This window comes from Sarcophilus harrisii, chromosome 4, assembly GCF_902635505.1.
Source record: "Sarcophilus harrisii chromosome 4, mSarHar1.11, whole genome shotgun sequence".
NCBI lineage: Eukaryota > Metazoa > Chordata > Mammalia > Dasyuromorphia > Dasyuridae > Sarcophilus > Sarcophilus harrisii.
Genome location: NC_045429.1, coordinates 282,185,076 through 282,210,930, shown reverse-complemented (window position 1 = coordinate 282,210,930; position 25,855 = coordinate 282,185,076). Strand labels below are relative to the sequence as shown.

Sequence of the window (25,855 nt, the reverse complement as noted above, 5' to 3'; positions counted from 1 at the left end):
TTTTCCCATTCTAGTTCATAAATCCCTTGAAATCTACTCATGGACCTGGGGTAAGAACTCCTGCTGAAAGTATTTTAGGATAGGGCAAAAGAAGCATGGTGGAAAGAAAAGTATGTTAGGTTTGGAGTCAGGAGCCCTGGGATGACATCCAGCCCAACATTTTTTCTAGCTGTATGACTCTGGGCAGATCAGTTTATTCCTTTGAATTTCAGTTTCTTCATTTACCAAGGAAGTTTGACATAACATATAGAAGATTGGCTTTAGGGTGAAGTTCAAATCCTCCCTCTGACTCGTACAAGTTGTGTGATCATGGGCAATAACTTCTCTATGTTCCAGATAACTCTTTCAATCAATCAATCAAATTTTTACTAAGCATTTATAGTGTACCAAATACTTTTCCGGCCCAGGAAATACACTACATGAAACAATCCCTACTCATAAAAAACTTAATTTCTAGCTATTTGTCATTCAGTCTTGTCTGATTCTGTGACCACATTTGAGGTTTTCTTGGCAAAGATATTAGAGTGGTTTGCATTTCCTCCTTCAGCTCATTTTACAGATGAAGAAACTGAGGCACTGAGGGTTAAGTGACTTGCCCAGTCACACAACTAGTAAATGTCTGAGGCCAGATTTGAACTTAGGTCTTCCTGATCAAGTCTACTATCCTGTAATTCCTGTAATTACTGTGCCATCTAACTGCCCTGTTGTGAAGTAACTGCACTATAAAAATATGAATTGTTATTATAAGGAATCTTAAAGAACTATTTAATCTAAATTTCCATTCTATAGTACATTCTATTATATCATCTTTGACAAAAGGTCATCCACCACCTGCTTAAACAGTTCTAATCAGTCAGTCAATCAACAAGCATTTATCAGGTCTTTATTATTTGCCCGGCACCATCCTAACTCCTGGGGATAGAAAGACAAGTTCAGACTAGTTCTTGCTCTCAGAGAGTTAACATTCTAATTGGGGAGAGAGGACACAACATATAAATAACTAGGTACACACAGGATAATTCAGAATAGAAAGGAGGTATCCTGAGAGGGTTTGTTATTTGAAGCTGGGGGACCTGGAAAGGTCTCTTGCAGAAGGTGGGATGTGAATGGAGTCTTGAAGGATTCCAGGAAAACTAAGAGACAGAAAGAAGTGAGGGAGCAAAAAATTCCAGTCCAAAGGTCCAAATTCAGGTATTCAAGTACTGTGTTTGAAGAGCTGTAAGTAGGCTAGGATTGTTAGGTTGTTGTTTATATAGTGTAAAATAAAGTGTAAGATTAGAAAGGAAAGAAAGAATCAGATAAGAAGAGCTTTAAATGTCAGATAGGGAAGTTTATATTGGATCCTGCAGGTCAAAGGGGACGACTAGAACTCATGGAGGAATGGGGTGACATGTCTGCTTTAGAAAAACTGTCTTGGAAACTGCATGGAGGATGGACTAAAATAGGGAGAGACTTGAGGCAAAAAAACTTTTAGTCCAAGTGATAGATAATTATGTCCTGACCTATTTTTGTGACGGTGTGTATGGAGAGAAAGGGACATATAGGAGAGATGTTGGAGGATTATTTACATGCGGGGTGAGAATGACGAGTCGAAGCTGATGCCAGTGTTGGGGTCCTGGATGCCCAGAAGGATGGTGGCATCTTTGACAGAAATAAGGAAGCTAGGAAGAAGGGAGAATTGGGGGAGAAAGATAATGAGTCTAGTTTTGAAAATGCTGAATTTGAGATGTCTCGAAGGCAGCTATTTACTGATGTAGGACTGGAACTCAAGAGAGACTAGGATTGACTGGATAGAACTAGGGATTATTTTCATTAAGATAATAATTAAATCTATAAGCAATAATGAGAGCACGAAAGGGATGGTACAGAGAAGAGAAAGAGAAGAAAAAGAGAAGAAGGCTAAGTATGAAATAAAGAATGAGCAAAGGGAATAAGAAATAGGAACTAGAAATAGGTAAAAGGGTAACAGGAAGAACTGAATAAGAACAATTGGGTAGATAAGAAAATATAGGGGAAAATATCATGAAAATCTTTAAAAATCCCATTTTCTTTCCCTACTTATGCCCCCTCCCTCCTTTCATTCTCTCTTCTTTCCCTTTCTCTCACCACCTTCCTTCCTTCCCTCCTTCCTTCTCTTCTTCCTTTCTTCCTTTTTTCCCTTCCTTCCTCCCTCCTTCCCTTTTTTCCTCCCTCCTTCGCTTCCTTCCTTCTTCCTTCCTTCCTTTCCTGTCTTTCTTTCCTTTCTTCCCTCCCTCTCTCCTTCCTTCCTTCCTTCTTTCCTTCCTTCCTTCCTTCCTTCCTTCCTTCCTTCCTTCCTTCCTTCCTTCCTTCCTTCCTTTCCTCCTTTTTCCTGATACCTCCCTTGTTTTGCTGTTCACCCTGCTCTTCTGCTAACTCAGCTCAAGAGCACATTAGCCCTTTTGGTTGATGCATCACACTATTGACTTATATTGAGTCAACAAAAACTCCTTCCTCTTTTTGGGATGAACTGCTATTAAGCCCAGCTGATAATTAAACATACTTCTGATCTGAGGTCAGTCCATTTATTCTAGCTTTTTCATTACAGGTTTGATTCACCTGAGACTTTTCCAAGATCAGACTCCTTAAAAAATGAAGAACTCCTCTACCCCATAGGGATACAGCTGGTTTTTAGATAGCATTAAACTTACAGTATATCTAACACTGTGTTTCAATAATTGAGGGAGTCATGATTTCATCAGTGGGGATCCCTTTTCCCTCTGTACCATCTTTTCTGTATTGCAGGAGATAGTCTGATTAGTTACCCTGGTCCAGAGTGGTCATGGCCTCTCTAAACTTTATTACATCATAAATTTAGAGCTGAAAGGGGTCTTATAGTTCGCCTGCCTCAACCTTCTCATTTTACAGATAATAGCAATAATAGTAGAAGAATGTCAAAATGACAATAATGACTGCCCCCTCCTCTAAAAAAAAATAAGGAAGGAAAAGAAAAAAGAGCAAAGTCATGAATAAAGAAGAATAGAAGGAAATTAAGAAGGAAGTGGTCAAGGAGGATAGTTTTAAAAGTAATATGTTGAATTTTTTAATATACTTTAAAAAAAACAAGAGGTATAGAAAGAGATCCATGGTTTCATGGGTCTTTTTATGTTTTCCTTTTTATAAAGGAATGTTTGGGGATTTTTTAAGTTTAGGTTTTAAGTTTAGGTTCAGAATTTAAAACAAATTAAAATAATAGCTAACATATTTGCATTTACATCTATCGACTGATTGAGTACTGGGCCTAGAATCAGGAAAATCCATATTTGTGAGTTCAAATCTATTCTCAGACACTTAATAACTGTATGGACCTGTAAGTCACTTAAATCCTCTTTGCCTTAGTTTCCTCATATGTTAAATGAGTTGGAAAAGAAAATGGCAAACTACTCCAGTATCTTTGCCAAGAAGACTCCAAATGGGGTCATGGAGAGTTGTGCATAACTGAAAAACAACAATCATAACAAAGTTTCTAGATCCTATTTGAGATAACAACCCTTGAAGGTACATATTATCCCCATTTCACAGATTAGGAAATTGGTGCTAAGAGAGCTTAAGTGAACTCTCAAGACCTTTGATCTGGGCTAATTTCCAGAGCTCTTTCCACTGTAACACATTCTAGGGAGGGCATCCCTCCTTTGTCCCTGACCTGGATGCCAATATTGTTCTGAATCTTTTTCTGCTTTTCTAAAAAATCCCAATTGTTCCCAAACTTCATGGAGTAGAAAGGAAAATTCATTGGATCTCTTATGAAAGCTCCTCTCTCTCTCTCCCTCCTTCTCCCCTCCCTTTCCCTTTCCCTCCCCTCTTCTCTCTCTCTCTCTCTCTCTCTCTCTCTCTCTCTCACACACACACACACACACACACACACACACACACACCTGGAAAACAATTTGATAATTTGTCATCAATTTATGTGCCCATCAGTTCTACAGTCTGCGGTCTTGGGATAGGGGGTCAATTTTAATTCACAAAACAGCAGACAATCCAGTAGTAGTCAAGTTGACGAGCCATCTTTTCAGTATCACACATGGGAAAGTCAAGTAACAGTGGGTGGAAGTGAGAGAAGCAAGTTTTATCTAGATGTCAGGACAATCTCCAATTGGAATAATTTGCCTCTAGGGATAATAGATATCTTTTTAAGCTGAAGCTGAAAAAATCACTTGAGGGAAGAGAGAAAGATTCCTATTCAAGTTCAAGTTAGATGAGATTTTACAACTAAACAAACTGAGGCCCAAGTTCTCACCATGAATCAATGAAAGATGTGGGCTTCCCTACTCTTAGGACAATGCTTTTGACCAATTATGTCATTATTTTTTCTGGCCACCTAGGAAAGAAATAGTTCCTAAAAAGAGTTCTTCTAAAGATCCATTCTCACCACAAGAGACACATGAATGGTTGGCAGTGGAAGGGTACGAGCAGAGATCTCTGATTACAGCAATGAGGAATTACCCTGGAAAGAACATAGGCCTGGGTTTGGGTCCTGCTCCTGCCATGGGCCAGCTGTGTGACTTTGAGCAAGGCTATTTCTAGGTCTCAATGTCTTTATCTGTAAAGTGGAAGAACTGGAGTGACTGATGTTCTGAGCAGCTTTCCAGTTATTATCTCCTGTGGTTCTATGCTGGTCAGTGTTTTTCTGGTACTCCCTAGCCAGACACAGGCTGGATTTTTAGATCTTTCTGTATTACCTCGTGGTCTCTCATTCTAACCACATCTGGTGACTAGATCATGTGTTTGCCGGTTCTCATTCTCATCTGCCCATTTGTATACACTGTCATCTGTTTACAGGGAAAGGTTCAAGAATCCCAGGATCAGACAGACTTTGCTGGCCATCACACGCAGACAGATTAGGTGATTATCTCAGGGTGTGATTTGAGAGTTATAATGTTTCGATTCTACCCCACCCTCACCTACTCAACTGGCTACAATCTCATTTTTCAACCAGACCTTCATTCTTTTGTTGTGGGGTGAGTGAAATGGTGGAAAGAGCCCTGAATTACAAGGTCACAGACAGAGTTAGAAGGGATCATAGGCAGGCAAGCAGTCAGTAAACATTCATCAAGCACCGACTACATGCCAGGCTCTGTATTAAGTGCTAGGGATACAAAGAAGAGCAAAAAATGGTTACTGCTCTTGAGAAACTCACAATCTAATGGAAGAGATGAAATTCAAATAGCGATTACAAACAAGCTATAGATAGGATAAAAAGGACCATCAAGTGATAGCTAGCTAGAAGGGACTTCGGAGATTATCTTGTTTCTAGCTTATTAAACCCATGTGGGATTTCATAATTGAATGTAGGGATCACAAAATTGTGATTTATTATCAGTAAATGTTTGATTTATATATTTATTTATTTTAAAAAATCCTGTATACCTGGGGGCATAAAAAAATGGGGTAACAAGTAAAAAAAGTTTAAGAAATCCTGATCTAGTCCAACATTCTTATTTTACAAATAAGGAAGTTGAGGCTCAGGAATGACTTACATAAGATTACATAGCTGATATAACACTTACCTAAGACAGCCAGGTAGAAATTAGCAGAGGCAAGATTTGAATCCAAATCCTTTGAGTCTCAAGCCTTTTTCCTCCATTCCATATTGGGTTACAAACCTTGAGATCTGGGTTTTAGTCTTCTTTTTTGTCACTAGTCTGAATGTATAAGCTTATGCAACAAGCTTCACCTTTCTGGGTCTCACCTGCATGATGAGAATCATAATTTTTGCTTGCCTTACTTCAAAGGACTGCCCAATCAATCAGCAAGCATTTATTTTTTATATTCTCCAATACATTTTTCTCCAATTTTCCCCAATTTTCCCCAATATATTTCCCCCAATATTTTTCCCCAATACATGCAAAAACAGTTTTCAATATTCATCTTAGCAAAACCTTGTTTCAATTTTTTTCTTCCTCTTTCCTTCTTTTTTGCCTCTCCAAGACAGCAAACAATCCAATATAGGTTAAACATATGCAACTCTTCTAAGCATATTTCCATATTTATCATGCTGAACAAGAAAAATCAGATCAAAAAGGAAAAAACATGAGGAAAAAAAAAAGAAACAAGCAAACAAACAGCTACTAACAAAAAAAGGTGAAAATACTGTGCTTTGATCCACATTTAGTCTCTATGGTTTACTCTCTGGATGTGGATGACACTTTCCATCACAAGTCTATTGGAATTACAGCAAGCATTTATTAAGGGATGGAAATACAAAAATAAAAATGAAATGGTTCTCAAGGAGCTTACATACTGTAGAGAGAATAATATATAAATATAGGTATAAAAATATATATAAAATATGAATATGTGATTTTTTTTTAAGGAGAAAGAGAGAAGTTATTCGTATCATGAGAGGATCAATAAAGGCTTTATGTGGAAGATAGTGAGTAAATTGAGCCTGGAAAAAAACTAGGGATACTAAGAAGTGAGGTGCAAAGAATGGCCAGTGGAAGATGAAAAGTATGAGGGAAAGTAAGATGGCCCAATGGGCTAGACTATAGAGTAAAGAAAGTGGTGTAACATGTAATGAGGTTGCAAAGGTAGGATGGGACCAAGGATTTCAAAGGCTTTAAATGTTAAACAGTGAAATTTATATTTGCCTTAGAGGTAATAGAGAACAACTGGATTTTATCGCATCGGGGAGAGACATGGTCAAACCTAGGAAAATCATTTTGAAAGCTTATGTGGAGGGTGGATTGGAGCAATTTTAAGGCTGTTGTACTAGTTCAGGTTAGAGGTGATAAGGGACAGGACTAGAATGCTGGCCATGTGGATTTAGGGAGAAAAGAACACATGGGAGAAATATTGTGAAGATAGAAATGATAAGATATTAGCAAATGATTGAGAGAAGGACTATGGTGTCATTGCTAAGAGAGATGACTTGGAATCAAGAAGACCTGACTTCAAACCCCTCCTCAGATACTTAATAAATGTGTGACATCAGACAAGTGACTAATTTCTTTCAACCTCAGTTTTCTCTTATGTAGAATGGGGATGTTATTAATATAAATCTCATAGGATTGTTGAGAAAGCAAATAAGACATTGCAAATGTTAATTGGTATATAAATCTTAGGTGGTATTATTATTATTTGTAGTGAGTAAGAGTGGCCATAAGTTTTGAATTGGGGCCCTAGAAGAATGATGGTATACTTTGACAGATAGAGAGAATGCAGAGTTAAGTGGCACAGTATATAGCATGCCAGGCCTGGAGTCAGGAAGATGCATCTTCCCAAGTTCAGTCTGGCTTTAGAAACATATTCACTGTGTGACCTTGGGAAAGTCATTTTATCCTGTTTGCCTCAGTTTCCTCATCTGTAAAATGAGCTGGAGAAGGAAATGCCAAACCACTCTACTATATGCCAAGAAAACCCCAAATGGGCTCACAAAGAGTCAGATACAACTGAAAAATGACTCAACAACAATGTTGAGGGAAGATGCTAAGTTCTGCTTTTGGACGTGTTGAAGAAGTTTCAGATGATAGCATTTATGTTAGAAATGTATCCTAGAGAGAGATAAAGAGAGCTGGAAATACAGATCTAGGAGTCATCAGCATAGGGCTTATAAGGTCACCAGGTGAGAGAGTGAGAAAAGACAAGAAAACTCATGACAAGTCTTGGAGTTACACCTACAATTAGGGAATCCAGCAAAGCAGACTGAGAAGTGGATAAGCAGGTAAGAGAACAATCAGGAGAGAGCTGTGTCAGTAAATAGAGGAAGTATCCTGGAAAAGAGGGCAATCAGCAGTGTCAAAAGCTGGGGAGGGGAGGGACAGAGCACCAATCCTGAAGTCAGGAGGACCTGAGTTCAAAGCGTCTGAGCTCAGACGCTTACTACTTCCTAGCTGTGTGACCCTGGGCAAGTCACTTAGCCCCAATTGCCAAATTCCCTCCCCCCCCCCCAAAAAAAAAGCTGCAAAGAGGTCATGATTGATAGATGATTGGGAGGCATCTGGGTGATAGAAGGACCTTAATTCAAATCAGACACTTACCAGCAGTGTGAGACCTTTGAAAAGAGTAGTTTCAGTTGTTTTGAAAATCAGATGAGATAATAGATGTGGAGGAACCTTATTTGGCTGTAAAGAGAGAAATAGAATATTTCAAAGAATATTTCTTCTTAACCCTTTATACCTTATTGTGATTGAATTTATCAGATCCTTTCCTGTGAAGATTTTAGAAGTATCCCAGAGCTTGCTGTCCTTGGTTCTGCTGCTTGGGAACATGTAGAATTCTCTTAGGTTAGGAGGGGCAGAAAGTCACATGGGCCTGGGCATCCCCTTGTTCTGGATGGAGTGCAGTTCTCTTAAGGTCCTCACTAGTCAGTGCTTTGTGGCAGAAGGAGAGGGCAGTTTGGCAACTGAGCAGAGAAGCAGCTGAACCAACAACAATATGGTGTGATGAAAAGGTATTTTATTCCGAGTCAAAGAATTTGGATCTCGGCTACCTCTGATATTAGCCAAGTCATTTCTATTTTCTGAGTCTTACTTTCTCTGAAAAAATGAGTGATGTGAATTAGATGAGCTCTCGGGGTCCTTCTAGCTCCAAATTCTGCAACCCCATAAAGCTTCTTGGCTGGACCACAAGCCTCATTCTCTGAGGCCTAGTTTTCCTGCCTTTCTAGTTGGTTTGCTCTGGAGTTCCTGGAGGAGGGACAGTGATGAGCTTTCTCTATGTGTTTAGAGGCTGGCAGAGAATCTGTTGGGGGTAGGGGAGGAGTCACAGTCTCTGTCCTGCAGAAACTTGCAGGCTAAATTGGACAGCAGTGATGCAGACAGACGATCAAGGGCAGACCAACGCGGAGACAGCTGAGCAAGTCCCGGCTGATCTGCTGGCCAGAGGAAGGCAGATGAACGTTCTGTAAGAGAAGAGTCAGGTCTGGTGGTCTCTGCATAGGGGGAGAGGGAAGGAGTGGGGAGTTTGGCATCTGTGCCCATCATTGTTTTTGCCAGGGGCAACCGGGACAGTGACAGAACTGTGTTGTAGCTGAAAGGAGCAAGGAGGAATTGAGCCTCTAACAGGGGAAGGAATGGGGGGGATAGGGCCATCTGTACCCTGAGGGATCCCAACAAATTCCATTCAACAAGTATTAATTTCCTTCTGGGCAGCTAGGTACTGAGCTAGGCAATGGGGATCAGAGATGGATAGTGATATAATCACTACCTCCACGACTTCACAACTCTAACAAGATGACAACATATCCATAGAAAAAGCAGAATTCAAGCTAGATTGCAAGAGGAACACTTACTACTAGATCCAGTGTTACTACCCCAAATGTGCAGATTTCACTTTCAGGAAGGGTAATGGTGATCAGGAAAGACTGTAAGGAAGAAGGGTTAAGTTTTTAAAGAGAAAAGAAACATTTGGATAGGCAGAGCCCAGGAGAGAATGCACTGACTTCTGCAGAGGCTTATGGACTGTGGTACAGGGAAAACAGGGCTTTTTTGCAAAGGAGGGAGGTGGAGAGCCACAGGGTGGTGCTGCCTCTTAGCACTTTGCTGGGGTAAGCAGACTCTTGCCAGCGGTTTGGGATACCAAAAACAGGGATGAGGGAGGGAGGATATCCACAGACTGGCCAATATTTACTGAGCACATAGGGTATGTCTGGGACTATGAAGATGAGCAAAATGGGGGCAGAGAGGATGATATAGTAAAAAGAAACTAGCTCAATCTCCTTCCTACATACCTGTCTGACCTGTCTGACCTGGAACAAATCACTTTCCTCTGGTGGTCCTCAATTTCCCCCTCTAAAATGAGGGGAAGAATTAGAAGGCTCCCTGTAGCCTAAAAATTTACTGCCATTTGTCTAGCTCAAGCCACCTATGGTCCCTCATCATGCCTTTTGTAATTGCCTTTTAATTTATACATAGTTTGAATTACTCTGAATTAAGATTTCATCAGTGAAGAATTGTGTAAAATTGCATCCTCTCTGATGGGCATTCTCCTTTCCTGCTATGAGGGGAAGGGCAGTGCAAAGAGACAGCATTTGTAGAGTTTTTGAGTTTCTGAGGTTAGGTGGTGTTGATAAAGAGGAGTGGCAAGATTCAGAGTATTCTTTTGGATGAATTAACCTAAAATATTGGTGGTGCAGTGGATAGAGACTCATCTTCCTGAATTCAAATCTGAGTTCAGACCCTTACTAGCTGGATAACTCTGGACAAATCAATTAATCTCTGTCTCAGTTTCCTCATTTGTAAAGAGCTAGAAGGAAATGGAAGACTTATTCTAAGAAAACCCCAAAGTCACAAAAAGTCAGACATGCCTAAAATACCTGAACTACAACAAAATCAGCACCAGCTTGCAGATGCACCCCAGGAGGGATCCTATCCTCACTCTGCAAAATGGGAGTATTGAAATTTAATGCCCCACTCCACCAGGGCTTTAAGATAGGGGCATTTCCTGAGACATGATTTAGTGATATTTTACCCAGAAAGACTCTTCTAGGGACTCATTTTTTGAATTTCAGGCCAAGTTTGTGCCTGGTTTGCAGAGGTAATGGAAAACAGAAATGGAAAATAATAAAAGAAAATGGAAAGATCAGAACAGAAATCAAGAAACTTAGGTTCTTAAGTTTGCTACTAAGTTTGTCTTAGGCAAATCACTTAATTTCTCTGAATCTCAGTTTTTTTTAAAATCTGTAAAATAGGGAGATTAGAATGGATAAAGATTTCTAAGGTTCTCTTATGACTCAAAAGTTTATGCACATCTGAGGTCTCAGCCAGCTCAGACCTTGAAGCTATGGGCAGAGGTAGCCATTGGAAGTAGGGTGGATGGGGAGATCTGACTCGGACATCTCCCTTTTATGATGTATTGATCATTCTTTTCTCCCCTGTCTTTCAGTACATGATCAAAGGTTTGTCCCTGGCTGCAGCCCAGTCCCCAGTCCCAGCTCCCAAGCCTGGGCACCATGTCTGGCTCCTATGATGAGACCACACCTTCCATGGAGGAGATCACAGACAGCTTCTGGGAGGTGAGCTTTCCCCCATCTCCCCCAACCCTACCTCCCACAATGCCATTTTCTCCCAAATTCCAGTTCTACTTATGCCTGGGGTTCTGCAGCAGGGGCCACAACTTGGGGTGCTCTAGTCTGTGGGACCAGTGCCCAGCTCCCTCATGTCCCGCTTGACAGAAGATGTTTCAGAATCACTCAGGCCTGGATTTCCTCATTACTCTGCCTGAGTATTATTACTCCTTCTTCTCTACCCACCCAGTCCTCTCTCCATCCTCACTTCTTCCCTGCCTTCCACAACCCTTTTGCAGAATTAATTTGGCATATTGCAGCCACAAGAGGGAGCAAGGCTACGGTTTCAGTGAATCTCCATCTACTCTCCTGCCTCCCTGAGACACCTCACAACCCACCAACCTAAATCAAACCTTTGTCAGCTATTTTCTGTCTCTCATACCTTCCACCCTCTCTTTCTCCTCTTCTAGAAGCTTAATGTCTAATTTAGATGCCCTCCTCATCTGTTTTAGATGCCCTCTGCATGGCGGGCTGCCTTTTTTGAGGAATAGGGAAGGGAGTGATTATCAAGATTCTTATTTATTGAGTAACTTAAAGGAGTAATGGACATATAGGTGGCTAGAGCACCAGGCTTGGAGTCAGGCAGTCCCAATTGACCTCAGCAAGTCATTTACTAGCAAGCTACCTCACCCTCAGTTGAGGCAAGTTGCCTCAGCTTCCTTATCTGCAAAATAAGGTGGAGAAAGAAATGGCAAACTGTTCCACTATCTTGCCAAGAAAACCTCAAATGGGGTCACAAAGAGTCAGACAAGACTGAAAACAATTAAACAATAACAACCCCCCAAAGCAGTAATACTTGAGGGAACTACACCACAGGACTGTTGTGAGGGAAAAGCTTTGTAAATATGAAAACATTGTAGGAATGAATGGTGATGATGATGATGATGATAGTAATGATGATGATGGTGATGAGAATAAGGAAAATGGTAGTGGTGATGATGATGTGGTGAGAAGCAAATTACTTAACCTGTTAGTATCTTAGGCAACTCTCTCCACGAGCACATGTTGCAGGAAAGTTTCTGGGAGTTCCTTAAATTAATGAAATCACAGGTCTGAGCCCTGTCCTCTATTACTGAGCAATTAACAAGAGGCAAATAGAGCTTTTCTTAAATTTTATGGGGTAGGGTTCAGGATTGCTCTTTTAGGTTTCTATTTCTTTGCTTCTAATGCCTTAATTCTAATCTTCTAACTCCCTGGTTCCTTTACTTCCTGTCCCTTATGCCATCCTTAGTAGCTGTTTTACTCTGGCCAAGTTACCCTTTCTGAGCTTCAATTGGTACTTCTGTAAAATGGGGAAATTAATGCTCTCATTATTTGCCTCACCAAGTGTGTGTGTGAGAAATCATTCTATAAACCTAAAGGTGCTATATTTGTGTGAGCTATCCTACTTCTCATTCTTCCTTCTCTGTGTTTTTTTAATCTTTCTGCTACCCTCTTCCCTCATTTCTGTCCCACCCTCAAGCCTGCCTTTCTGTGGCTCTCTATTTTTCATCTCTCTTTTTCCATCTCTTTCCATCTAGAGGACATATTGATTGGCCTTTTCCTCCTTCTGTACTCTTCTCAACCTTTTTCCTGCCCCCTCCCCTGCCCTCATCCACTTCCCTTCTCCCTAGGTTTGGTAGATAGTGGGAAATGAACAAGCAGGAATGTGGAATGGGGTGGGGGACTGAATGGTTTCTGCTGGGTCTCCTGCATAAGTAGTCCCAGACCTTCCTTACTCAGTACAGGTACTTGTTGGATACCAGGGGATGCAACTGGGGATGGAAGTTTGTGAGGAAGGCTCTTAAAATTGTTATGATTATGCTTATTTGGAGGTGGGCAGTTTGGCTCTTGCTCTTGGAGGATGGGTCAGAGAAAACCAATCTTGATTATTATGACCAGGTTCTCATTAGTGGCGAGGTTCAGAGAGGCCCCACTTGAGAGGTAACAACAGCCATAGTAGCCATGGAGTGGGGCTGTCTATTTGTCTCTGGGGTTCCTCCAGGTGGGAAACTACAAGCGGACTGTGAAGCGGATTGATGATGGCCACAGGCTCTGCAATGACCTCATGAGCTGCCTTCATGAGCGGGCGAAGATCGAGAAGGCCTATGCCCAGCAGCTCACAGACTGGGCCAAGCGCTGGCGCCAGCTCCTCGAGAAAGGTGCCCTTTCCCACATACCATCCTACCCCCAAACTGGCAAACAACAGCTATGGCCCTCCTACTCCTGCCTACTCCCTGGGGACTTCTGAGCCCCACTCCCAGGACCAAGGAAGGAATATAAACTGGAGGTCTAACCCTGCCCCCACACCCCATACTTCTTCCTGGGGATAAAATGATTGTGGTCCCTCTAGTTGCAGGAGGCTGTGCTTGAGAAGGAGAGGGAGATCATGGGAGGGAGCCTACGCCAAGGAACCTCCTGTCGCATCCTGGTCTCTCCCTGACCTCAGATACATTTTAGTTATTCAATCATTCAACAAGAGTGGTAGAGAGGAAAGAGCCCTAGGGTTAGACTCAGAGGGCCCTGGTCCAAATACCAGCATGGAGAGGTAGTACCTCACCTCACCAAGTCTGAGGATATCATTGAAAAGAGACTGGGCATGCTGAATGTAAAGGGTAAAGGGAGCCAAAAAGCACCTCCTGCTGAGGGTGAGATGGACGCGCTCAAGGAACTGCTTCCAGAAATTAAAGATTTCTTCACTGTTGCCCATACAGAAGTACCAGGAATGAGAGTGGAGGGTACCATTATTTATGAAGCAACTACTATGGGCCAATCACTTTGCAAATATTATTTCATTATCTCACAACAACCTTGGGAGGTGGGGGCTTATTCCTTAATTCCTAAGTTTATTGCCTTAAGGAATAGACAAGAAGAAGGTCTTTAAGATGGGCATTAGGAGAAAGTCTTTTGAGTGGAGTCCTTAAATAGAAGTAGAAGTACTGTGTTTGGGAACAACATTTGGATGTAAAGTACTGATTATACAAGAAATCACATGCTCAGGGACTTAGTTTCCTCATCTGTAAAATGGGGGACTCAGACTTGGTGATTTCTAAGGTGGTCCCGTTCTGCTTCAAATCCTATTGCCATATTTCCTGGGTAGGATTCAGAAAAATAGACTGCCGCGTCTACTGGAGCCGTACAGTAGAAAGAGGACGAAAGTTAATGTTAGAAGAGCTAGATTCAAATTCTGCCTCTGATACTTAATATCTTTGTAACTATTTGAAGTTATTTTTTTCTTTTTTCTTTTTTTTGTGGATTGAACTTTCCTGAAGTTATTTTTTTCAATGAATCTATGTGCTTTTGAGTAAATCTCTTAGCTTCTCTGGCCCCCCATATATGAAGTGAAAGGGCTGGTCTAGGTGCCTCTTTTCCGCTCTAACTGGCGCTATATTAATCCCTACTGAATTCGGTCTTATCAGATTCGGCCCAAAGTTCCAGCCTGTAGAATCTAAGCGTTCAGCGCCCCGCTTCGAGTCAGGCCAGCCCGGTGCCCGAGCCTGGGAAACGGCGGGACGCAGCGGGGCCCGGGGCGGCCGGGAGGGAGGCGGCCGGGTCTGGCCGCTCACGCGGCTCCCTTTCTCTCCCCGCAGGCCCCCAGTACGGCAGCCTGGAGCGGGCCTGGGGCGCCATCATGACGGAGGCCGACAAGGTAAGTGAGCTCCACCAGGACGTGAAGAACAGTCTGGTCAACGACGACTTGGAGAAGGTGAAGAACTGGCAGAAGGACGCCTACCACAAGCAGATAATGGGCGGCTTCAAGGAGACCAAGGAGGCCGAGGATGGCTTCCGGAAAGCGCAGAAACCCTGGGCCAAAAAGATGAAAGAGGTACCCGGGGGGGGAGGGGGAGGGGGAGGGGGAGGGGGGGAGATCCCCCGCGGGCGCGAGCAAAGGCAAGCACAGTCAGCGCCTTGTAGCGGAGTCGGGCAAACGCCCTCGGACAGGCCTGACGCCAGTCGCTTCCCCAGGCTGTAGAATTAGGAGGTGGGACTCGGCGGCTCCGCGAGCCCGCCAGGGGAGATTCCGGGGCAAAGAAGCGGCCTCTAGAGGGAGGGCTCCCTAAGGTCACCGCTTCGTCAGTGAGGAGAGAGGAGGGCCCTGTTCTGGGTCAGTTAGCCATTCACCAACTGGCCGTCACGTCCCCCCCGCTTCCGGACTCTGGGCTGGCCAATGGGGATACGGCTCACTGCGGCGCTTCTAGCCTCAGTTTTTCCATCTGTGAAATGGTGACGGTAATAGCTCCCCCTCCCCCGCTGCTTGACCACCGCGGAATAATGGCGGGCCGTTCACTCCCCATCTCTGAAAGCTGGAGGCGGCCAAGAAAGCCTACCACCTGGCCTGCAAGGAGGAGAAGATGGCAGTGACGCGGGAGGCCAACAGCAAGGCGGAGCAGTCGGTTACCCCGGAACAGCAGAAGAAACTGCAGGACAAGGTGGACAAGTGCAAGCAGGACGTCCAGAAGGTCTGGGGCTGCGGCGGGGAGGGGGAGGGGGCGGTCAGGAAGTGAGGGCGCCCCCTGCTGGGGCGGAGGGTGGCTGCAAGTCGCACTGGAGGCCCTACCCCTAACGCCCCAGGCCCCCAAATTAGTTACATTTTACCTTCTTTTACCTTTAAAATTAGAAAAAAGGCTGAAGTCCGGAAATATGAAAAAAAAGGCAAATTGGGGTTAAAAAAAGGGCCCATTTTTTTTTTTTTGTTAGAAATTGTTCAAATTTTACCACATGGTGGGGTGGGGGAAGGGGGGGGGTAAGGGGTATTTTTTCCCTATTTTTTCTTTCCTCCTCCCCCCTTCCTTTTTCTTTCTTTTTCCCCTCCTCCCTCCTTTTCCCCTTTTCCCTTTTTCCCTCCCCCCTCCCCCTTTTTCCTTCCTTTTCCTTCTTCCCCTTTTCCTTCCTTCCTTCCTTCTTCCTTTTTCCCCTTCTTCCTTCCTTCCTTCCTTCCCCTTCCTTCCTTCCCCCCTCCCCCCTTCCCTCCCTTTTCCCCCCCCCCCCCTTCCTTCCTTCCCCTTCCCCTCCCTCCCTCCCTCCCCCCCCTCCTTTTCCTTCCCCCCTTTCCCCCCCCCCTTCCTCCCTCCCCCCCCCCCCTTCCTTCTTCCCCTCCCTTCCTTCCTTCCTTCCTTCCCTTCCCCCTTCCTTCCTTCCTTCCTCCCCTCCCCCCTTCCTTCCTTCCTCCTTCCTTCCCTCCTTCCTTCCCTCCCTCCTCCCCCCTCCTCCCTCCCTTCCTCCCTCCCCCCCCCCCTTTTTTATCCTTTCCCCCTCCTTTTCCCCTTTCCCTTTTCCTCCCTTTTCCCCCTTTTCCCCCTTTAATCCTCCTTCCCAAAACCCAGAAAAAAATAAAAATTTGAATGGGAAAATAACCCCAAACAAAAAAAATTGAAAATTAACAAAACCAAATTTTGAAAAATTTTTTCCAAAATTTCCCAATTAAAGCCATAATTTGGGAAAAATAAAAAAATTCTGGGAAAAAAAACTTAAAAAAAACCAAATAAAAACTTGGAAAACAAAATCATTTTTTGACCCCCCCTTTTTCCAAAATTTTCCGCATTTTTAAATATTTGGGTAAACAAAAAAACTTATCTTTCCCTTTTTTCCTTTCAAGGGAAAATGTTCAAATAAGAAACATTTAAAAAAAAACATTGGGATTTGGGAAAAAAATAACCCAAAAAGTCCCGGGAAGGGCCTTGTTTTTAAAAAAAGGGACAAAGGGTTTCCCTTGGTCCCCTTTCCCCTTTTCCCCGTGCGGAAATGGGGAAAAGGGAAAAAATTTTTTTTAAATTCCCCATGTAAAAATTTCTTACTTAAAAATATTCCATTTTGAAAAAATCTCTGTTTTCTCTTAAGAGGTACTAGGGAGTCACTGAAGGTTTTTGAGCAGTAGAGTGAAAAGGATCTTAAGAGCTCAGCCAGCCCAGCTGTGACATTGGGAGAGTACAGTATTGCTTTTAAGGTGCTCCAAGCACTCCATATGTATTTACTGATGCTTAGCTCAATGCTCAGCATATTTTGTTGTTCTTATCATTTCATTCATGTTTGATTTTTTGTGACTCTATTTGGGGTTTTCTTGACAAAAATACTGGCATGGTTTTCCATTTCCTTCTCCAGCTCATTTTACAGATGAGGAAACTGAGGCAAACAGGATGAAGTGATTTGCTCAGAGTCACACATCTATTAAGTGTGTCAGCTCAAATTTGAACTCAGGTTTTATTTATTCCAGGCCTAATATTCAATTATCCATGGGGTCACCTAAATACTCTTTTCTTAGCCCATAGTGGGTACTTAATAAATATTATTCACTGACTGACTGACAGACATTCCCCCATTTAATCCTTATAACACCCTATTAGTAGGTGCTAACCTCATTTTGTAGATGAGGAAGCTGAAGTCCAGAGAGAATCATTTGAAGTTACCCTTGGTTCTGGAGCCAGAAAGTGGTGGAGGCAGCATTTGAGTCCAGGCCTTCCAAGTCTCTACCAGGGGTTCTCAAACTACGGCCTGTGGCCCAGATGCAGCAGCTGAGGACATTTATCCCCCTCACCCAGGGCTATGAAGTTTCTTTATTTAAAGGCCCACAAAACAAAGTTTTTGTTTTTACTATAGTCCGGCCCTCCAACAGTCTGAGGGACAGTGAACTGGCCCCTACTTAAAAAGTTTGAAGACCCCTGCTAAACCTATCTGCTGTACCGTGATTCTTCTTTGTTACTTCACTTTGACAAAATGGGAAGAGCAAGAAAGAAAAGACTCTGGACTCAATTGTCACCACTGAATGGGCACAGAGGGTATTTTGTGCCAGCACACTCTCTATACCCATCTTTTGTATTAGGGAGTCTGGGGGTGCCTGATCCAAAATGCCCTCAGAAGAAGAATCTTGATGAGTTCCAGCAAGGTGGCCTGAGCTGGACCTTGGGCTTGCTCTGGTTTCTCCCCTGGACCTCAGACAGAGACATGAGTGACCTCTCCAATTTCTCCCTTGCCCAGTTACATCAATGTGTACCGTGAACTGGAGCAGACAATCCGGGGGGCCGATGCCCAGGAAGACCTCAAGTGGTTCCGAAGCACCAGTGGGCCTGGCATGCCCATGAATTGGCCCCAATTTGAGGTCAGTGTCCTGGCTTCCTGGCGTGTGGAGGTGGACTTGGGGCTGGTGAGGAAGAGGAAGGGAGGGCCAGGAGGAGGGAGACGTGGAATGGGCAGGGAGCAGCCTTACAGATACCCATACCCATACTGCCACTAGGAGTGGAACCCAGACATCACCCATACCATCACCAGGAAGGAGAAACTGCCCAAGAAGAATGAGGGTGTGACTCTAACCAATGCCTCGGGGGTGGTAGAGTCTATGGCCCAGGCTGGGGACCGTGGCAGGTGAGTATCAGGTGGGCATACCTTCTCTCCCCCCGCCTCGTGCTGGTTCGCCACTGGAACCTCCTCAGCGCCTAGACATATGCCCAAATATTGGGCATGCAGGGGCTATTAATAAAGTATTTTGATTCTATCAGTTGTACTTGGACTAGATGTCCCTTATAATTCGGATTCTAGACCCCTTAACAGTAATAATTGTATCACTTCTTATATCCCTAAAGCATTTCAGAGTACTTCCCCAAATGCTCTCACATCTATAGTTTTCACTATTATTTTTGTTATTCCCAGCAGCCCGGGGCAGTAGACAGAGTAGGGAGGATTTCGCGTGCCCTTGCTTCATGCACTGTGATAGCATTCTGACCGCAGGTGCTTAAATTGGGTCCTATTTGGAATGTATCAGAGGAAGAGACACAATGTAAGGAAACTGTCTAAGATTCTCTGTAACGCAAAGAACTAGACGCCCCTGCTCCGGATACTGCGGGCATGAGCCCGCCTGCAGCTCCATTTCGCAGATGGAGGGAAGGCACAAACCTTTTTTTCTCCCAAGGAGGGAGTACGGGGTTACCTAGGGTGACTCAGCGAGCCAGAAGCAAAGCTAGGATCTGAACCCGGCTCTTTCGACTCTGGACTACTGTGGAAGAGCACCCTCTTCTTGCTCCTTCAGCCCCTTTTATCTTTTAGAGAAGTCTGGCAGGGCCCAAGAGGGCAGCGGCCAGGAGCAACGGTCCCGGCTGCGTGGGAAAGCGAGCCCAGGCCGTGAGGGAGAATCTCTCAGTCAGTGGGGCTGCTGCGGGGCGGAGTGGGCTTCCGCAGGGCTGGTGGGCGCCTCTCTTGTGCTCTGCAAACATCTCAGCAGCGGCCTTGGGAGGCGGGTTCCTTCCTCCTCGGGTCACAGATGAGGCAGACCGAGGCAAACAGCGGCTAAGTGACTTGTCCAGGAGTATACAGAGAGGGAGCGGCTGAGGCAGGATTTGAACTCGGGTCTCTCTCAGTCTGGAGCCTGTTCCCTCTGATGCTGGGTGTGAGGCTCGTTACAGCAGAGATTCCTTCCTTGTATGAATTAGCCTAGACTGTCCCAGGACCCCACAGTCGCCCTCAGCCCTAACACCCCGCGGCGTGCGCGGGCCCCCTGGAGGACAAGGCGGATGATGACGCTCTTCCCCCTTCCCGCCCCTCCCCCCCAGCGTCAGCAGCTACGACCGGGGCCAGCCGTACGCCGCCGAGTGGTCTGATGACGAGAGCGGAGCGCCCTTCGGGGCGGGGGAGCCCAACGGGGGCGCCAACCCCTTTGAGGACGATGCCAAGGGGGTGCGTGTCCGGGCGCTCTATGATTATGACGGGCAGGAGCAGGACGAACTCAGCTTCAAAGCAGGTTTGGCGCGGGGCGCGGGGCGATCTTGTGCCGGGAGGGGGCGACAAAGGGACGGGGCCGTTCTGAAAGTCAGGGACGGGCCGCCGGCTGTTGTGAGAGGCCGGAAGGGGGGGGGGCGGGGCTCAGCCAAGAGTCCCGCCCGGGTGCGGACCGCGGGGGGTGCGGACCGCGGGGGGTGCGGATGCAGACGGGAGCCGGGAGCCCACGGGAGCCGGGAGCCCCCGCGAGCGGGACGCGGCGGGTGGGATGCTGGGAGCCGGGCCGAGGGGTTCTTCCCCAGCCCTTGAGCCCGCCCTCCCGGCGTGTCCCCGCAGGAGACGAGCTCACCAAGCTGGGAGAAGAAGATGAGCAGGGCTGGTGCCGAGGGCGTCTGGACAGCGGGCAGCTAGGCCTCTACCCTGCCAACTACGTGGAGTCCATCTGACCGTGCCCCCGCGGGCCGCCTTTCCCACACTCCGGCCTCCCGTGCCCTTCGTCCCTGCCCGTCAGCCCGCCAGCCCCTGTCTTCTGTCCTCTCTGATCCACCCTCTTCCACAGCCAGCCCGCCCCCCTCCTGCCCCAGCTCCATAGAGTACCAGACATATTTTCCAATCAAGCTTTTATTTTTTTAAAAGTCGTCTTGGGAAGAAAAAATATAGAACAAAAAAAAAAAGAAAAATATAGAAAAACCAGAAACAAGTATTTACACTAGTCCCATAGAGTCGGGGCAGGGAAGGGGGAGAGTTGGGGAAGTCGTCCTCCCGCAGGTGAGGGGCCCGGGCCCCAGCCCGAGATATTGGTAAGGGGCTCGGCCTTCACCGAAGAGGTCTGTCTCTCCGTGCCCCTCAGAAGTCTGGAACGACCCTCCTCCAGAATCTCTGACTCCCATCATTGTCCTCAGGCTGGCTCTAGAAGGGCAGAGCTGGAAGGGACAGACCGTCTAGTCGAGCCCCTCTTTTTAGAGAGGAAGAAACTATAGCTTGAGAAAGGAAGACGACTGGTTTAAGGTTGTGTCACAGCGTAGCAACAGATAAAAAAGCTCGGGATTCCTGACTCCTCCATCCAGTGCTTTTTCTACTAGACCACGCTGATCTCTGAGAATTCTTGTTCCCACCTTCTCTCCACTATCCCTTTCCAAGGATCTCTCTCTCTGTCTCTGTCTTTCTCTGTCTCTCTCCCCCCATCCTCGACCCCCACCATTTCTTCTCCAAAAGGACAGCCCACCCCTCCCTACATCTCCTACCAGAGGTCTGCTGTCTGAGGAAGGTTTTGGTCTTTCTGTCTCTAAGTCTTCCATTGAGCTTTCTGAGGTGTTTCTGTTCTTACACATCCTTTTCTTGTGCTATTCAGTCCCCTCCCGGTGGCCATGGGAAAGGTGAGGAAGAAGGAGATGCAGGCAAAAGGCCTGGGGGGAGGGGCAGGATGAACTCCCTACTCTCCAAATTGGGGTAGATGAGAAGTAGTAGCTCCCACAGAATAATTATGGGGAGCTAAAGGTGCAGTCACTCCCAGCAATGAGAGATGGAGAAGTAAGGATGCCAGAGCATCTCCCCATCATGGCAAATTCTGATCCAGGGCCTTTGGGAGATAGAAGGAACAGCCTTCTCCTTCCTGAGTTGTTGAGCTCAGCCCCTTGTCTTAGAAAGTGTCGTGGGAGATGGGATCCTGGTGTAGAATCCAACTGGGATTACCAACGTCGTGGCAGTGAGACCACTGCAGAGTTGAGCGAGTCCTAACTTGGGTGGATGGCCTTTCCCAGAGGTTCAACCTCTCAGCATTTCTTCATGGTGAGAAGGGAAGAGCTGCTTCAGGGCAGCTATCTTACCACAGTCATGATTGCTGATCCGGATGGAAGGGGTCGTCCTTCTAAATATACCCTACACACAGATACCTCACTCCCCAAAGTAAACACTTGCTGCATTGCTTTTAAAGACCCCAAAGTTCTGAAAAGGTCTAGCACCTTGCGGACAAAATCAGCAACAGGAGCAATTACTTTATCAGAGAGGATTCAGGAGGGGAACATTTTATCATTTTTGACATTTAGAATCCAACTCTATTTCTAGATATACCGTATGGACCCCACTGTCTCCACTTCTGTATAGTTTATCCTTCCCTTTCCCTGTGTGGGTATCAGATAGGCACTGTAGGGTAGGGGCTCTTCCCTAAAAGTTTGGGATTGGGAGCCATCTTTTGAAATCTCAGGTCTGTGGGGCTATTGATAAGGGAGAATGGAAGGGATTCCCAACCCTAAGTCCTCTTCAGCCTTCCCCCTTATCCTTAGGAGAGTTACTCCTAGAAATTAAGGTTACCCCCACCCCCCAAACCGGTCCTTTCCTGGACAGGATTCCATATGACTCCCAATGCATTGAAGGAGAAGAATGGATAGGTGAAAAGCAGCTTTTGGTAGTCTGATCTCCCTGGAGTCTTCTTTTTCCCCCAATTCCTTCATCTTCACCTTGTCAGGGAAGTGGTATTTGTTTCCATTCCCCTTCTCTCCCACCTCCTTGGTCTGGGCAAGCTTGGACCATGGCCAAGTAAGCTCAGGAGGCCTGGGGTAGAAGACTAGTGGACCTACAGACAAAAAAGGAATTTCTTGCCAAAATGGAAGGCAGGAGATAGTAGACACAGAGGATTCCAGTTCTTCACCTCCTCTTAACTGGGCAGCTACAGGGACACTTGGGAGAGTAAACTCCAAGCCAATGGCCAGGAGCCCTGGAATAGGATGAGAGAATTCTCCCTGCCCCCATTCAAATCACCCTCTGAGGTGAGCAGAATGGTGGTGGTGAAGGCTGTCCTGGTGACCCATGTTTGTAGGGTCCCATGGCTGGTCTCCCAAGGGAGCCAATACCAATGGATACAGCACCAGGTGAGGCTCTCCTTTTAGCAGCTCTCCTCCACCTCCTAGAACCTGCTAATAAACAGAAGTCAATTCTAGCAGCATCAAGATTGTTTATTCCTTAATCTGACTTTCCCTTCCCCATTTATTGCTGCTAAAGCCTAAGGAAGTATGAGTCAGTAGAGCTGTGGAAGTGCAATCTGAAACTCAGGACAGTGGATAGGTGCCCTTTTTCTCAGCCAGTAAGAACTTCCAGCAAAAAGAGTAATTGGATAATTAATTTTTTTGCCTCCAGATGCCTTGACTTTGTCATTCTTCTAGAACTTATCCTGAAGCTTTAACTCCCAGACTCTTCAAGTCTTTGATGCCCAGTGACAATGTTCTGAGATGGGTCTAATTAGAGTCTGATCTCTTCCTAGGGTCAAAGGCAACCACCCCCTAAGTGCACACCTGTCCCCACAAATCTTCCCACTTCCTTTCCGCTCCCCTGATGCAGCTTTAGACTTCTACTCTAACTTGAGATGGCCCTCTGTAAAACTCAAAACATCTTCACCCCATCTGGAGAAGCAGAAAAGATCCAGGAATCCTCCCATCTCCCAAGGTGGTTGTGAGGATCAAATGGAATAATCATTATTAAAGCACAGGGCCTGGCACTTAGGATAGTAAATGATATATAAATGCTAGCTATTATAGTCCAACTCTCCTGGTTATTCCTAAAGCCAGTTAGGACAGTGCGGCTCTGCCTCGGCCTCTTGTTTTTTCCTCTCCTCCTGGTTTCCCTATACTCATTCTCAAGCAAACAGTAGGCCGCTTCTCCACCTTAGGACATGGGTACCACGCCCTCTTCGTGACAGGCCTGGAAACAGTCCTGTGGTTAGGGAAGGGAGGGGGTTGATGCTTTGCCCAATCTCTCAGTCTCCCTTCTTTTCTTTCTGCAGTGGACACCACCTAGCCATGCCTTCTCTTTTGCCCAAGGACTTGTTTTGGGGCTTCCATCCCTTCTAACTGCTGAGAAGTCCCCCATCTCCACACTGTTCCAGAACTTCCATATCAGCCTTTTTTGGCTTTTCTGGGACTTTGGGGTTGGCCTCTACCCCAGATGTGCCCAATCTAAAGGACATTTGCAAGGGGATGTGAGATCAGTGGTGATTTCCAATGGCCCCATAACACACACACACACACACACACACACACACACACACACACTGTGATTGACTGGATAAAAACCAGAAATCTATTGCTGTCTCTTGGACTTTACCTTAATTTAAATATCTTCTACTCTTGGGGTCCTAGAGACCTGACATTCAGAATCTGGTTGCCATCATGGGGCAAGTCCACAGAGAAAAAAGGTGGTACTGTAGAAAAAACACTGGCCCAGGGATTCAGGAAATCCTAGTTCTTGTCTCAGTTTCTGCCAAGAACTTGCTCGGCATCCCAAGCATTTGCTAGATATTGGTTTTTGTTCCGGAAGAGGAGGGGGTTGGTCTGGTGGGTCCCTTCCAGCTTTAGCATCCCACCATCTCCAGGACTAGCAGAGACTGGAAGACCTCTCAGGGCAGGAGACCATTGGAAACAAGAAGTGCCAGTGAGGTCGGACTTGTGGCCACCCAGCAGCTGGGCTCAAGTGTCTGAAGAACTGGCTTTTGGGAAAGGGAGTAGAACGGGGGATAACGGATAGCAGCTGAAAGAGAGCATTTCTAGCTCCATGAAAGGAAAAGCTGCCTATCAATTAGGTCCACTCTGGAATTGGGCTGCTGAAGGAAATAATGAGTGTTCAGGTACTACTCAGGTAGTGAGGGTTATTTATTGGAGGGTTCCAATATTTAAAGTGTTCAGGCAGACTTTAAATTACCTCTTTTGGAGAATATTATGGGGAAGGGAGTTTATTCAGGCAGAAATACAACTAGAGGCCTCTAGAGCCTCTGCCAACTCTAAGACTTGTTCTGGGATTACCAGGGACTAAGAGCATTTGGAAAAGGTTTCATGGAGGAGATAGAGGGACAGAGAAGTGAGACCTGCACAGACAAGGCAGGGATGGAGGCTGTGGGCTAGAACTCTGGCAGGCTGTCTTCCCAAGACCTGGCATTTGTCCTTATATTGCCATAATCCTATTCTCATGGGGAGACTGTGGGGACTTCTTGGCCACCCCCTACTCCAACACTTCCCTCCTCTTCCCAGTGCCCCACATCTGTCCCACAGGTTCTTCCCTTAACTCTGTTCCTTCCATCCCAATTAAAGCAAAACAAATTCCCAGGACAGAGCCAGGGCCAAATCCATAACCACACCATGCATTAAAGGTAAAGAGGCAATGGGATAGATTTGGAATCAGTATTGGCTGTAGTCCCAGTCTGCTGCTTATTACTGGGCAAGTTATTTTCCTTCTTCTAAATTGTTTCCTCCTTTGAGATAGGGAAGGGTTGACTCCCATTATATTCGGTTTTATTGTCTTTTTTATCTGTCTCAACCCCTACCCTCCAAAGTGAGCAGGGAAGCCTGGTATCCTTGTCCTGGGTGAAACTGTTTCTTATGACAAAGTTTTCCAAATGGTGGGGTGCCTCGTGCTGTTTCTGTACCTGTTGGGAACTCCCTCCCCAGCTAAGCTCCAAGGACAGGAGCAAAGAAGGCTTGGGGTGGGATGAGGTGGGATGGGGTTAGGGTGAGAAGGAAACGATCCAGAGATATGGTTGATCAGAGTATGCAGTTCTTTCACTAATATAAAGTCCTAATTCTAAAAGTCTCTGGTTCTACAATTCAGTGATATGTCCCATGAGCTTTAACACTGTTGTTCTCTTTATGGATGAATGGGGGGTAAAGGACATGGGTTTCAGTGCCTGTTTTAGTCAGCCTGAGAAGAATCCTACCCCAGCCTCCAACTAGAGAGGAGCATTTGGTTAGGGAGAGAGGCCTTTTATCTGAATTAAAAACTCACTGGAACAAATAGGGTTTTGAGCTGTGTGGTTATGGGAGAAAACAGGCGAACCCAATGTATATTAATACCCTTCCCTCCTCTTCCTCTGTTCCACTTCCCACCAAACCTCATAAGGTTCTCTTCATGGTCAACTGTGAGGTCCTAGAACAGGACCTGGTGAACAGATATAATGGCTCAAGGACATCCCATTGCTGTTTCATCATAGTCTGAGTTTGCATCTTTATCCAACCTGCCTGTCCCCTCTCCTCTCTCTGTCCAACAGATATAATAGAGGGGAAGGATCCCAGGTCCCAAACAGACTCCCTAACCCCTTGACAACTCCCAAATCTATGAATAAAGACAAAACTATTTTATTCATGTATATGAGTCTGGTTATTGGTG

At 45.5% G+C, this 25,855-nt stretch overlaps 1 protein-coding gene across 1 annotated transcript in view; it reads left to right on the top strand.

Moving 5' to 3' along the window:
• Positions 1-25,842, top strand: part of PACSIN1 (protein kinase C and casein kinase substrate in neurons 1) — a 104,456-nt gene extending 78,614 nt beyond the window's left edge. Inside the window, exons 3-10 of the mRNA XM_031968627.1 lie at positions 10,846-10,975; positions 13,011-13,167; positions 14,596-14,831; positions 15,310-15,506; positions 17,948-18,098; positions 18,234-18,361; positions 19,543-19,730; positions 20,045-25,842. Of these exons, the coding sequence (XP_031824487.1) occupies positions 10,913-10,975; positions 13,011-13,167; positions 14,596-14,831; positions 15,310-15,506; positions 17,948-18,098; positions 18,234-18,361; positions 19,543-19,730; positions 20,045-20,154 (1,230 nt within the window). The 5' untranslated portion in view covers positions 10,846-10,912 and the 3' untranslated portion in view covers positions 20,155-25,842. The remainder of the gene's footprint in view (positions 1-10,845; positions 10,976-13,010; positions 13,168-14,595; positions 14,832-15,309; positions 15,507-17,947; positions 18,099-18,233; positions 18,362-19,542; positions 19,731-20,044) is intronic.
• The last annotated feature ends 13 nt before the right edge of the window (positions 25,843-25,855 follow it).